Source organism: Gadus macrocephalus, chromosome 21 (genome assembly GCF_031168955.1).
Source record: "Gadus macrocephalus chromosome 21, ASM3116895v1".
Taxonomy (NCBI): domain Eukaryota; kingdom Metazoa; phylum Chordata; class Actinopteri; order Gadiformes; family Gadidae; genus Gadus; species Gadus macrocephalus.
In genome coordinates, this window is record NC_082402.1 from 1326850 (window position 1) to 1340320 (window position 13471).

At 45.2% G+C, this 13471-nt stretch overlaps 4 protein-coding genes across 4 annotated transcripts in view; all 4 read left to right on the top strand.

The window, feature by feature from the left end:
- Window positions 1-10229, top strand: LOC132450295 (E3 ubiquitin-protein ligase TRIM39-like). Its single transcript, XM_060042376.1, has 3 exons — window positions 1-3064; window positions 4162-4271; window positions 8190-10229. The coding sequence occupies exons 1-3, from the start codon at window positions 1917-1919 to the stop codon at window positions 9815-9817; spliced, it is 2886 nt and encodes a 961-aa protein (XP_059898359.1). The 5' UTR covers window positions 1-1916; the 3' UTR covers window positions 9818-10229.
- LOC132449387 (E3 ubiquitin-protein ligase TRIM39-like) overlaps window positions 7981-13471 on the top strand; it is a 9673-nt gene continuing 4182 nt past the window's right edge. Inside the window, exon 1 of the mRNA XM_060040996.1 lies at window positions 7981-8081. The gene's annotated coding sequence lies outside the window, so the exon portion shown is untranslated. The remainder of the gene's footprint in view (window positions 8082-13471) is intronic.
- Window positions 7984-13471, top strand: part of LOC132449383 (E3 ubiquitin-protein ligase TRIM39-like) — a 50013-nt gene continuing 44525 nt past the window's right edge. Inside the window, exon 1 of the mRNA XM_060040989.1 lies at window positions 7984-8081. The gene's annotated coding sequence lies outside the window, so the exon portion shown is untranslated. The remainder of the gene's footprint in view (window positions 8082-13471) is intronic.
- LOC132449381 (zinc finger protein RFP-like) overlaps window positions 8013-13471 on the top strand; it is a 15670-nt gene continuing 10211 nt past the window's right edge. Inside the window, exon 1 of the mRNA XM_060040982.1 lies at window positions 8013-8081. The gene's annotated coding sequence lies outside the window, so the exon portion shown is untranslated. The remainder of the gene's footprint in view (window positions 8082-13471) is intronic.

Consider the following 13471-nt stretch of genomic DNA (forward strand, 5'->3'; position numbering starts at 1 on the left):
CGAGGCAGAGAAAGGGGAGGTAACTTGGCCCCTTATGACGACATATGGGGCCATATTCGAAATCGGAGCGTCTGAGCTTTCATTTTTCAAAGGCAGAGCAGGATACTGTGGCATCCCGCCACTTAAACCTCGGCCCGGGCGGGTCCGAGGTGGGGTGATTGACGGCGTATACCGCCACCACCCACTGAGTGGGGACGAAGAGCATCACTCTCTCCCCAATCAGCGAGATTGGGGGAAACCTGGCCGGAGAAAGCAAGGACATTTTAAAAGGAGGACGGGAGCAAGGAAGAAGGAAACGCTCTGGTCCGCGAGCGACTAGAGGCCCACGGAGGCCCTAGAGACCGCGATTACGTTATTTGTCCCAATTGTTTGCAATAAATGCCGAGTGCGGCTTAACCCTCACTACCACGTGTGATTCATACGTGGAACCCGGCACATTGGGGTAGCGGGTTGCCACAATACCTAGTGCTCGTTTTACACTGAACGCCGTTCCTAGCCGCTGGGGGTCCATAGGCAGGCTAGGGGAACTCATATTAACGTTAGAAACCTCATAAAGTGAAATGTTCATGCCATGGGACCGTTGAAACAAAGTGGCAGGGGTATATTTCCCATTCACTTGCCGTGATCTTTTCAAGGTTGAGGCTTCAGTTGAGGTTACCGTTTCTTCAAGTCAGGTAGAAAGCAGCGTCTGGCCAGCGGCTACAGGGGGTGTAGCTCTCTGCACCGGGAGATTCAACCCTGGTCTGATGAGCCGCTCCAGTGGTCCACCGATGGAGGGAGAGCCTGCGTGTTTATCAGGGGGCTCCTCCTCTGGTAGGAGCTGTGTCCGTCCACAGCTTGGACTGAGAGCGGTCTGCCCCATCTGGTGGTATGATGACCATGATGATATCTTGGTGATGTTCTGCGTGTTCCAGCAGGCTGGGCCTCTGTGTTGTGTTGTATTGTATTATAGTACCTAACTGTGTAGCCACTGCAGTAGCTGCTATCATGGCTGTAACACGGGGAATGGGTTAGCCTAGCGATTGTTGTCCTTGCACTTGGTTCAATGAACCTCCTTTCTGTACCGACGGTGATATATTGTTGCACTTCTTATGACAAATGTACTTATTGTAAGTCGCTTTGGATAAAAGAGTCTGCTAAAGGCCCTGAATGTAAATGGTGTCGTGGGATCCGGCCTGTAGCTGTTTGACCTTTGGTTAAGGCGCAAGGTACCATGTCTCCACGTAGGCAACCCTGGGCTCGGCAGATTACGCAAATGAGTTATGTGTTAGATCATTTGTACGTCTCAGTAATATTCAGGACTCCTATCACTATAGGAGGGGGGGGGGTCCAACGTTTGGTTGTTATCAGCCTGTGGCCATGACGGGTGGAGCTCAGTTTCATAATCTATTTGGCCCGTTGTCAAGGGTCACGCCAACTCTGGAAGTGAAACTATAAAAGTGTGTAGAATATCTTTACACACTCCGTGGACTGGTTTATTTCACAGACTGTTAAACCACACACACACACACACACAGACACAGACACAGACACACTCTCACTTTGCTCTCTGTTTGTTTCTGTTTAATTTGATCGGGGTTGGATAAAAAGTATTCGGGGAAGCCCGGTGAACCCAGAGAGATCAACACCGATGAATCCCGGTCACAGTCGCACTAAACCACTAAATCAACACAATGTATGACGTGTTCCTCAGGGTCTCTTTGAGGTCAACACAGAAGAGGAGAACATACATCAAGGCATTTGAAGAACCTCACGCAGTGCATGAATTCAGCCCAGGTCACAGTGGGAAAGTTGAATGTTGAAAGTTGAAGCGGTATGTCAGTGAACTTTGTCCATGGGGGCGGAGCCAGGAGTTGGGGGAGGAGCCAGGTGTTAGGGGAGGAGCCAGGTGTTAGGGGAGGAGAGGAGAGGACGTCATGTTGAGGAAACAAAACGTTCAGAGAAAGGACCACAAGTCCCATCCTGTTATTCCTCTAAAGGAGGAATATGAAGTGAAGACGGCCCAGCTGGGGAAGATAGAGGCTGAAGTTAAGCAGTTGATCCAGGAGAGACAAAAAAATATTCAGGATATTAAAGACACAGTTAAACGCAGCAAAGCAGACGCAGACAGAGAGATAGCTGATGGTGTGCAGGTCCTCACTGCTCTGATGCGCAGCATTGAAAAGTGCCAGGAAGATCTCAACCAAATGGTTAAAGAGAAACTGAAATCCACAGTGAAACAAGCTGAAGACCTCATCAAAGAGCTGGAGCAGGAAATTGAAGATCTGACCAATAGAAGCTCAGAGGTGAAGCAGCTCTCACACACTAAAGAACACCTCCACTTCCTCCAGGCCTTCAGATCCCTGAAGGTTCCTCCACCCACCAGGGACTGGACCACGGTGGAGGTCCCTCCTCCGTCATACATAGGGACCTTGAGGAGATCCCTGGATCAGCTGGAGGAGACACTGAACATGGAGATGAGGAAGCTGAGTGATGCTGAACTGAAGAGGGTCCAGAAGTATGAAGTAGATGTGACTCTGGATCCTGATGCAGCTCATCTCCAGCTCATCCTGTCTGAGGATGGGAAACAAGTACATGATGGAGGTGTAGAGAAGAGACTCCCAGACAACCCTAAGAGATTATCACGGTGGGGAGGTGTTCTCACGAGGCAGAGCTTCTCCTCAGGGAGATTTTACTTTGAGGTCCAGGTTAAAGACAAGACTGCATGGCGTTTAGGAGTGGTCAGAGAGTCTATCGACAGAAAAGGTGGGACAGAGTTGACCCCTGTGACGGGTTACTGGACTCTTCTCTACTACCAGGATGTGTTGGTATTTAGTGATATCCCTGATGTCCGTGTCCCTCTGAGAGCTGAGCTCCAGAAGGTGGGGGTGTTTGTTGATTATGATGAGGGTCTGGTCTCCTTCTATGATGTGGAAGCCAGGGTTCATCTCTACTCTGCTACTGGCTGCACCTTCAGTGAGCCTCTCTATCCACTCCTCGACCCAGGTCCCCGTGTTTATGAAGGTAACAACTCTGCCCCCCTCATCATCTCACCTGTCAATCAAACAGATTGGACCTTTTTTTGGTAATAAAATAATCAAACGACCAAAACAACTAATGTTGTTTCCTGAATTAGAATCTCTACTATGTGGGATCTGAGAGAACTGTATTCATATCTTACTCTTCACTGTCATCTAAGGAGTAATTCATTAAGCCACTAACACTGTACTATAAAAGATATAACCCATTATAACCTATAAGACTACACTATAACGTTCAATGTCTTTTATCTGAATGACTTTTATATTTTTAATTAATGAAAAAGGAAATGTATAAGATAAGGTGAAACATTGATTTTGATAACATTATCATTAGTTGATTTAACCAAATAGTAATATTTGTTTCTTATTTTTGAATCATGTTTGACAACACAATACAATGTTTGTAAACTTTTGAGATTTGAATAAAAATGTACTAAAAGTAGAATAGGTACATTTTCAGTAGAATGGGTACATCCTTAGTACAATATATGTATTCAGTTGAATAGGTACATTCTCAGTACAATATGTATTCAGTGGAATAAGTACATTCTCAGAGGAATAGGTACAATCTCAGTGAAATGTGTATTCAACAGAATAGGTTATCATTGGGATAAAACAAAAACAACTACGTTGCATAAAAACCCTTTTACCCATGATGGGATTCAAGGAAAGATTAAAATCCCATAATAACTGCACACGTTTGTAGCTGATGAGCCAGTCAATCACTTTTAATGTCCACCTTACAACAACCCAACAAGTGCAACACACCGATACAAAGCTCACAGTGACTATATGTAAAGATTCCCCCAATGTGTGTGAGTAGGCTACCGTGACTTTGCCTTGTCAGCTCTCCTCTCCATCCTCTCCTCTTAGTTTCTCCTCTCTCCTTCCTCCTCTCTTCTATCTCTCCTCTCCTTTCTAGCTCATCCAGGATTGTGTTTATCATTGTTACGCATCAAAATGATGTGTGTTCAAACTGCAACGGTAAGCATATTTAGATTTGTTCAGTCAAATATTGTTCAGTCCATGTCAGAGTGGGAGTGTGTGTGGAGGACGGCCGGTTGAAGCAGCCTCACCTGCTGAGTCTGATTGGACTCTGGGGCTTGGTGAGGGACACACCTGTTGCTCATTGAGTAATCAGCACCAGGGTTCGTTTGGAAGCGAACCAAGACCACCTCTCGGGCTGGGTCTCGGACCGGCTGGTTGGTCCGCTCCAGAGTTCGATGGTTTGTATTCACACCAGCCAGAAAGGTCCGCACCAGCGATTGTTTTGGTTTGGTTCGAACCAAACAAGGCAGGTGTGAATACGCCCTTAAAGAACCCTTTGTTCTGCCCTCTACCCCCAGCGCATTGCCAGGGTCGACAGATAGTATAAACTCCTCTCCAACAAACCACGCAGATGAAAAGTTGCAGTTCACTCCGGTGAGGTGAAGTAGGGTAAAACTGAGAAATTAAAGTACAACATTTCAGTATGAGTATAACAGAATGCTGTAAAATTAGCTTAGCTACTAAGTTAGCTTGCTATCGTAAGAATATCCATCCATCTAATTTGTTTACAAAGTTTCCTTAATCTCATTATACATCAAATCATCTTAACATATCATTGTTAAGATGTGTGAGTGTGAGCACCATGCTTTCCGATCAAGTGAATGTAGTTTAAAGGAGTCCAAGGCATACACATAAAGGTGCGGCCACACCAGACGCGTATCTCGCGTACTTCGCGTATGAAATCGCCATTTTTTCCATAGGGAACCATTGGTTTACGCGCGTATTACGCGTATAAGCAACATTTTACGCGCGTATTGTGCGTATGAGGCGCGTATATTTACGCGCTATACGCGCGTAAAGCGTAAAGCCGTGGTGCAGAATTACAGCCACCATGGGCCAGTCCCACAACGAGCTCTCCACAAACGTGCCGTTTATTAGAGGCGGGTCAAGGAGGAGGGTGGGGGTGTGGCCCTGAGCAGCTTGCAGCCACGGTACCATGCGCTCTGTTTACAGTGGATGTACCGCAATGGCGAGGCGTACACAGCCTTTAGCCGTGTTCTGTAAATATTCTAGAACACTCCGTGAGTCCTGGAGCTCTATATCTAAATAATATCATACTATACATAGATATCTATATCCACTGCTACATCAATCTGAAGTAGACTGAACCGCGACATGGAGGAGAAAGGGATTGTTGTAGGCGATTGTCTTCAGACAATGTGGCTGCAAGCTTCAGACAATCGCCTACAACAATCCCTTTCTCCTCCATGTCGCGGTTCATGTGCTTCAGAGTCAAAGCCAAAGTTCCTTTCCGTCAATTCCTTCTCAACCATGGCTGAGATAACCCCCACTACGAGTCTCTTTGTGGAAATACCAGAGACGTCAGAGAACCCGACATGTTATGCGCCATAACACCAACAGCAGAACGGTTATCCAAATAAAAAAGAAGTGTAAATCACTTCTTGGTTATGTGTACAAGCGTTTCTTCTGTGAACAAGCGTTACATTGTGTGTATTCACACCAGAGTTCCCGTTGTCCGGTAATTACCGGTCTATGACCGGAAAAAAATGAGGAGGACTGAAAATTCTAAATGTCTCCGGTCAGAATGACCGATTGGAAATATGGCCCCGTCCACACGGAGCCGAAACGGGTGAAAACGATCCGGTTTCGTTTTATGCGGAATATTCAAGGCGCTGGTTCTCCACAGAAAAAAGTGGAGCGCATCAACCCTGCGTGCATACAGCATGCGCGCTGTATACAAACATTCAGTCACGAGGAGATTCAACGCCTTAAATTGAGCAGAAATACTTTTGAATGTGTTCATTTGAATTGTCTTCATTTGAGTGGTCATTTGTTTAGCCAATTCACGTAAAACAATGAGGGTTTTGATTGTAGCGTAGCCTGTGTGATAAAATAAATAAGTTGTTACTTTTCGTGCACTCGTTCAAATTTATCGCTATAGACTACCGTAGGTTTATAAAATAAACGGCGGCAAGCTAGCGAAAGCCGGCGGCAACATTTGCGGGGTACCGGTATTTACAACCATGACGAATCAAAATATGATCACACTCTTCTTCTTCTTTATAAAGCCTGCCTATATAAAGTGCAATAAACACGAACAGTATCCGACCGACTTTTTTCCAATTTGATCGGTAAAATTAAACCTTCCTGGTCACATGACCGGCACCAATTTCCTCTAGCGGAAACACCGATTCACACACACACACACACACACACACACACACACACACACACACACACACACACACACACACACACACACGTACACACGTGTCGCTCGCATGATCGCAGCTCATTGTCTCATTGGCGGGCCAAATTCTCTGGGCGGGCGAGGCAGAGAAAGGGGAGGTAACTTGGCCCCTTATGACGACATTTGGGGCCAAGTTCGAAATCGGAGCGTCTGAGTCTTCATTTCTCAAAGGCAGAGCAGGATACCTAGAGCTCGTTTTACACAGAACGCCGTTCCTAGCCGCTGGGAGACCATAGGCAGGCTAGAGGAACTCATATTAACGTTAGAAACCTCATAAAGTGAAATGTTCCTGCCATGGGACCTTTGAAACAAAGTGGCAGGGGTATATTTCCTGTTCACTTGCCGTGATCTTTTCCAGGATGAGGCTTCAGTTGAGGTTACCGTTTCTTCAAGTCAGGTAGAAAGCAGCGTCTGGCCAGCGGCTACAGGGGGTGTAGCTCTCTGCACCAGGAGATTCAACCCTGGTCTGATGAGCCGCTCCAGTGGTCCACCGATGGAGGGAGTGTGTGCGTGTTTATCAGGGGGCTCTTCCTCTGGTAGGAGCTGTGTCCGTCCACAGCTTGGACTGAGAGCGGTCTGCCCCATCTGGTGGTACGATGACCATGATGATATCTTGGTGATGTTCTGCGTGTTCCAGCAGGCCGGGCCTCTGTGTTGTATTGCATTGTATTATAGTACCTAACTGTGTAGCCACTGCAGTAGCTGCTATCATGGCTGTAACACGGGGAATGGGTTAGCCTAGCGATTGTTGTCCTTGCACTTGGTTCTATGAACCTCCTTTCTGTACCGACGGTGATATATTGATGCACTTCTTATGACAAATGTACTTATTGTAAGTCGCTTTGGATAAAAGAGTCTGCTAAAGGCCCTGAATATAAACGGTGTCGTGGCATCCGGCCTGTAGCTGTTTGACCTTTGGTTAAGGCGCAAGGTACCATGTCTCGACGTAGGCAACCCTGGGCTCGGCAGATTACGCAAATGAGTTATGTGTTAGATCATTTGCACGTCTCAGTAAAATTCAGGACTCCTATCACTATAGGAGGGGAGGGGAGGGGGGGGGTCCAACGTTTGGTTGTTATCAGCCTGTGGCCATGACGGGTGGAGCTCAGTTTCATAATCTATTTGGCCCGTTGTCAAGGGTCACGCCAACTCTGGAAGTGAAACTACAAAAGTGTGTAGAATATCTTTACACACTCCGTGGACTGGTTTATTTCACAGACTGTTAAACCACACACACACACACACACACACACACACAGACACAGACACAGACACACACACACACACTCTCACTTTGCTCTCTGTTTGTTTCCGTCTGTTTCTGTTTAATTTGATCGGGGTTGGATAAAAAGTATTCGGGGAAGCCCGGTGAACCCAGATAGATCAACACCGATGAATCCCGGTCACAGTCGCACTAAACCACTAAATCAACACAATGTATGACGTGTTCCTCAGGGTCTCTTTGAGGTCAACACAGAAGAGGAGAACATACATCAAGGCATTTGAAGAACCTCACACAATGCATGAATTCAGGCGAGGTCACAGTGGGAAAGTTGAATGTTGAAAGTTGAAGCGGTATGTCAGTGAACTTTGTCCATGGGGGCGGAGCCAGGAGTTGGGGGAGGAGCCAGGTGTTAGGGGAGGAGCCAGGTGTTAGGGGAGGAGAGGAGAGGACGTCATGTTGAGGAAACAAAACGTTCAGAGAAACCAAACCCACCTGACGTGGGAGCAGTATTCTCGTTCAGGAGAAAAGTAAGACCCATTTCGGAACAGATTGTCTGGCAGAAAGGAACAACGACAAGGTGAGTAAAACAGCACAACGTTCAGACAAGTTAAAACCTCTCTTCCCGTGATGGAATGACAAGAATAATGGTATTGCTCAATACATAAACCTTGTCGTCTGTGTCTAGGAATGGCCTCTGCTAGCACCTCCTGGCCTGAAGAGAACTTTTCATGTTCCATCTGTCTGGATGTGTTCAGCAGCCCAGTTTCCACAACATGTGGACACAACTTCTGCAGAACCTGTATTACTAAGTTCTGGGATGGACAAGTCAAGTACAAATGTCCCGTTTGCAACAAGCTTTTCAACACAAGACCTGATTTACGGGTCAATATCCTCTTTTCAGAGATGGTTGATCGGTTTGGAACGTCCCTACGAGTAAAAGAGCAGCCTTGTGTTGAACCAGGAGAAGTTCCCTGTGACGTCTGTACTGGGACCCAGCTGAAGGCCGTGAAGTCCTGCCTAGTGTGTCTAATCTCTTACTGCCAAACCCACCTGGAGCCACATCAGAGAGTCGCAGGCCTGAAGAAACATCGGCTGGTCGAGCCTATGGACCGTCTGGACGACAGGATGTGTAAGAAACACGACCGACTTCTGGAGCTCTTCTGCAAGACTGAACAGGTGTGTGTGTGTCAGTTCTGCAAAGAGACGGACCACAAGTCACATCTTGTTAAACCTCTAAAGGAGGAATATGAAGTGAAGACGGCCCAGTTGGGGAAGATAGAGGCTGAAGTTAAGCAGTTGATCCAGGAGAGACAAAAAAATATTCGGGAGATTAAAGACACAGTTAAACGCAGCAAAGCAGACGCAGACAGAGAGATAGCTGATGGTGTGCAGGTCCTCACTGCTCTGATGCGCTGCATTGAAAAGTGCCAGGATGATCTCAACCAAATGGTGAAAGAGAAACTGAAATCCACAGAGAAACAAGCTGAAGACCTCATCAAAGAGCTGGAGCAGGAAATAGAAGATCTGACCAATAGAATCTCAGAGGTGAAGCAGCTCTCACACACTAAAGACCACTTCCACTTCCTCCAGGCCTTCAGATCCCTGAAGGATCCTCCACCCACCAGGGACTGGACCACGGTGGAGGTCCGTCCTCCGTCATACGTAGGGACCTTGAGGAGATCCCTGGATCAGCTGGAGGAGACACTGAACATGGAGATGAAGAAGCTGCGTGATGCTAAACTGAAGAGGGTCTTGCAGTATGAAGTAGATGTGACTCTGGATCCTAATACAGCTCATCCCAGGCTCATCCTGTCTGAGGATGGGAAACAAGTACATGATGGAGGTGTAGAGAAGAGACTCCCAGACAACCCTAAGAGATTTAAAGTGTGGGGAGGTGTTCTCACGAGGCAGAGCTTCTCCTCAGGGAGATTTTACTTTGAGGTCCAGGTTAAAGACAAGTCTTATTGGTGTTTAGGAGTGGCCAGAGAGTCCATCGACAGAAAAGGTTGGAACAGTTGGACCCCTGGGACGGGTTACTGGACTCTTCACTACAACGAGTATGTGTTGGTATTTAGTGATAACCCTTCTGTCTGTCTCCCTCTGAGAGCTGGGCTCCAGAAGGTGGGGGTGTTTGTTGATTATGATGAGGGTGTGGTCTCCTTCTATGATGTGGAAGCCAGGGTTCATCTCTACTCTGCTACTGGCTGCACCTTCAGTGAGCCTCTCTATCCACTCCTCTGCTTATGTACCCCTGTTTATCTAGATAACAACTCTGCCCCCCTCATCATCTCACCTGTCAATCAAACAGACTAGGACCTTTGTTTGGTAATAAAATAATCAAACGACCAAATCAACTAATGTTGTTTCCTGAATTAGAATCTCTACTATGGGAGGTCTGAGAGAACTGTATTCATATCTTACTTTTCACTGTCATCTAAGGAGTAATTCATTAAGCCACTAACAATGTACTATAAAAAATATAACCCATTATAACCTATAAGACTACACTATAAAGTTCAATGTCTTTTATCTGAACGTTTTTTAATATTTTTAATTAATAAAAAAATAAATGTATTAGATAAGGTGGAACATTGATTTTGATAACCTTATCATAAGTTTATTTAACCAAATGGTAATATTCGTTTATTTTTTTAATCATGTTTTCCAACACAATACAATGTTTGTAAACTTTTGAGATTTGAATAAAAATGTACTAAAAGTAGAATGGGGACATCTTCTGTGGAATAGTTTCATTCTCAGTACAATATATATTCAGTGGAATAGGTACATTCTCAGTACAATATGTCTTCAGTGGAATAGGTGCATTCTCAGTACAATATATATTCAGTGGAATAGCTACATTCTCAGTACAATATGTATTCAGTAGAAAAGGTACATTCTCAGTACAATATATATTCAGTGGAATAGGTACATTATCAGTACAAAATGTATTCAGTAGAATAGATACATTATCAGAACAATATGTGTTAATTGGAATAGGTACATTCTCAGTATGTATTCAGTGGAATAGGTACAAACTCAGTATAATATGTATTCAGTGGAATAGGTACATTCTCAGTATGTATTCAGTGGAATAGGTACAAACTCAGTATAATATGTATTCAGTGGAATAGGTACATTCTCAGTATGTATTCAGTGGAATAGGTACATTCTCAGTACAATATATATTCAGTGGAATAGGTACATTCTCAGTACAATATGTATTCAGTAGAATGGGTACATCCTTAGTACAATATGTACTCAGTGGAATAGGTGCATTCTCAGAGGAATAGGTACAATCTCAGTAAAATATGTATTCAATAGAATAGGTGCTTTATCATTGGGATAAAACAAAAACAAATACGTTGCCTTAAACCCCTTTTACACATGATGGGATTCAAGGAAAGATTTAAATCCCGTAATTTCTGCACATGTTTGTAGCTGATGAGCCAGTAAATGACTTTTAATGTCCACCTTACAACAACCCAACAAGTGTAACACACAGATACAAAGCTCAGTGACTATACGTAAAGATTCCTCCAATGTGTGTGAGTGTCTTGTCGGCTCCCCTCTCCATCCTCTCCTCTTAGTTTCTCCTCTCTCCTTCCTCTCTCTTCTCTTCCTCCTCTCTCCTATCTCTCCTCTCCTTTCTAGCTCATCCAGGATTGTGTTTATCATTGTTACACATAAAAATGATGTGTGTTCAAACTGCAACGGTAAGCATATTTAGATTTGTTTAGTCAAATATTGTTCAGTCCATGTCAGCGTGGGAGTGTGTGTGGAGGACGGCTGGTTGAAGCAGCCTCACCTGCTGAGTCTGATTGGACTCTGGGGCTTGGTGAGGGACACACCTGTTGCTTATTGAGTAATCAGTGCTCACTGGTTAAACCAGCCGTTTAGGGCGTATTCACACCAGAAAAGTCCTTAGTTCGATCTTTTTGGTCCGGACTGAAACGCAATGTTTATTTTTTGGTTTGGTGCGGTTCCTTTTCACATTGCAATTTTTCGCAACAGTCCGAGAATCCGTCAACAACGCACGTGTGTGCATCGATCGTTCAATCATTTGGACAAGATGGTCGGGGGCGGGGTAACGCATAAAAAAAAGAAGTAAACAAACTATGGAGATTCAGCGTTCTGCCTTCGTTGTGCTTATACTGATTGGTTTCATTAAGTTACAAACATTTGCAGTAGGCCTACTTTTGGAGCATCAGAGACGTTTGGCACAACGTCAATGTCATGATGTTGTGCTATCTGCGGACCGCTCAAACGCCTTATCACCCATCCTTGTACTGAGTGTATTAAATGCATCGGAATTTTTATTAGTGTTCTCCGACATACTTTAAATGTTGGCATCCCCCCCAAATATCCAAAAGACATTTCTTCTCCTCTTCGCTCCATGTTGAGCCACGACTCATTTTTAACGGGTCTGATGACGTGATGCCGGTCTGATAGCGTGACGTTGATCTTTGAATTAACCGCGTTAATCAAACAATGTAAATTAATAAACAAGCAGCAATGGGAGTCTGTTGCGTCCAATAAGGCATATTATTTTTAGAACTGGGTCGGGCCGAGCGCGGTCGCTTTCACATCTCAAGTGAACCGCACCAGGGTTCGTTTGGAAGCGAACCGAGACCACCTCTCGGGCTGGGTCTCGGACCGGCTGGTTGGTCCGCACCAGAGTTCGATGGTTTGTATTCTCACCAGCACAAAAGGTCCGCACCAGCGATTGTTTTGGTTTGGTTCGAACCAAACAAGGCAGGTGTGAATGCGCCCTTAAAGAACCCTTTGTTCTGCCCTCTACCCCCAGCGCCTTGCCAGGGTCGACAGATAGTATAAACTCCTCTCCAACAAACCACGCAGACGAAAAGTTGCAGGTCACTCTTTACGGTGAGGTGAAGTAGGGTAAAACTGAGAAATGAAAATACAGCATTTCAGTATAACAGAATTCTGTAAAATAGCTACTAAGTTAGCTTCCTACCGTAAGAATATCCATCCATCTAATTTGTTTACAAAATTTCCTGAATCTCATTATACATCAAATCATCTTAACATATCATTGTTAAGATGTGTGAGTGCGAGCACCATGCTTTCCGATCAAGTGAATGTAGTGTAATGGAGTCCAAGGCATACATATCAGAACGTATTTCAGAACAATACCAACGTTTGCCAGTAGATGGCATCACAGGACCATCAATAAACATAAAAGACTGAATTACACAGGGGAAACATACATGTAACAGAACACCCTTTATACACAAGTATTACTGCAAGGCCATGGCCAGCGGCAAACAGTGGAAACCCAGTCAGCAGTGCTGCTCATGTAACTCTTAGCATACACAACGTTAATGAAAGTGTATTAATTTAAGCACAAGATTCCTGATGGGACCCCCGACGTGAACAACAAATATCTATTGTAGTACCTTCGTTGACGCAAACAAACTCTTCCTATACTTTAAAGTTCCCATGGAATGCTAATTTATGAATGTTTTTATTAAGCTGTTAGTGGGCCCCTAATACAGTACTTGAAGACGTTCAAGAAATTCAACCGTGGTGCAGAATTACAGCCACCATGGGCCAGTCCCACAACGAGCTTTCCACAAACGTGCCGTTTATTAGAGGCGGGTCAAGGAGGAGGGTGGGGGTGTGGCCCTGAGCAGCTTGCAGCCACGGTACCATGCGCTCTGTTTACAGTGGATGTATCGCAATGGCGAGGCGCACACAGCCTTTGGCCGTGTTCTGTAAATATTCTAGAACACTCCGTGAGTCCTGGAGCTCTATATCTAAATGATATCATACGATACATGGATATCTATATGCACTGCCACATCAATCTGAAGTAGACTGAACCGCGACATGGAGGAGAAAGGGATTGTTGCAGGCGATTGTCTCCAGACAATCGCCTGCAACAATCCCTTTCTCCATTCTCTGGGCGGGCGAGGCAGAGAAAGGGGAGGTAACTTGGCCCCT

What these genes read in the sequence shown, in the direction of transcription:
- LOC132450295 (XM_060042376.1), top strand. Translation starts at nt 1,917, where the DNA reads ATGTTGAGGAAACAAAACGTTCAGAGAAAGGACCACAAGTCCCATCCT. An exon ending in ACAGATTGGACCTTTTTTTG is followed by an intron (nt 3,065 to 4,161) that starts GTAATAAAATAA and finishes TTGAGTAATCAG; the next exon opens with CACCAGGGTTCGTTTGGAAG. An exon ending in TATTCACACCAGCCAGAAAG is followed by an intron (nt 4,272 to 8,189) that starts GTCCGCACCAGC and finishes GTCTGTGTCTAG; the next exon opens with GAATGGCCTCTGCTAGCACC.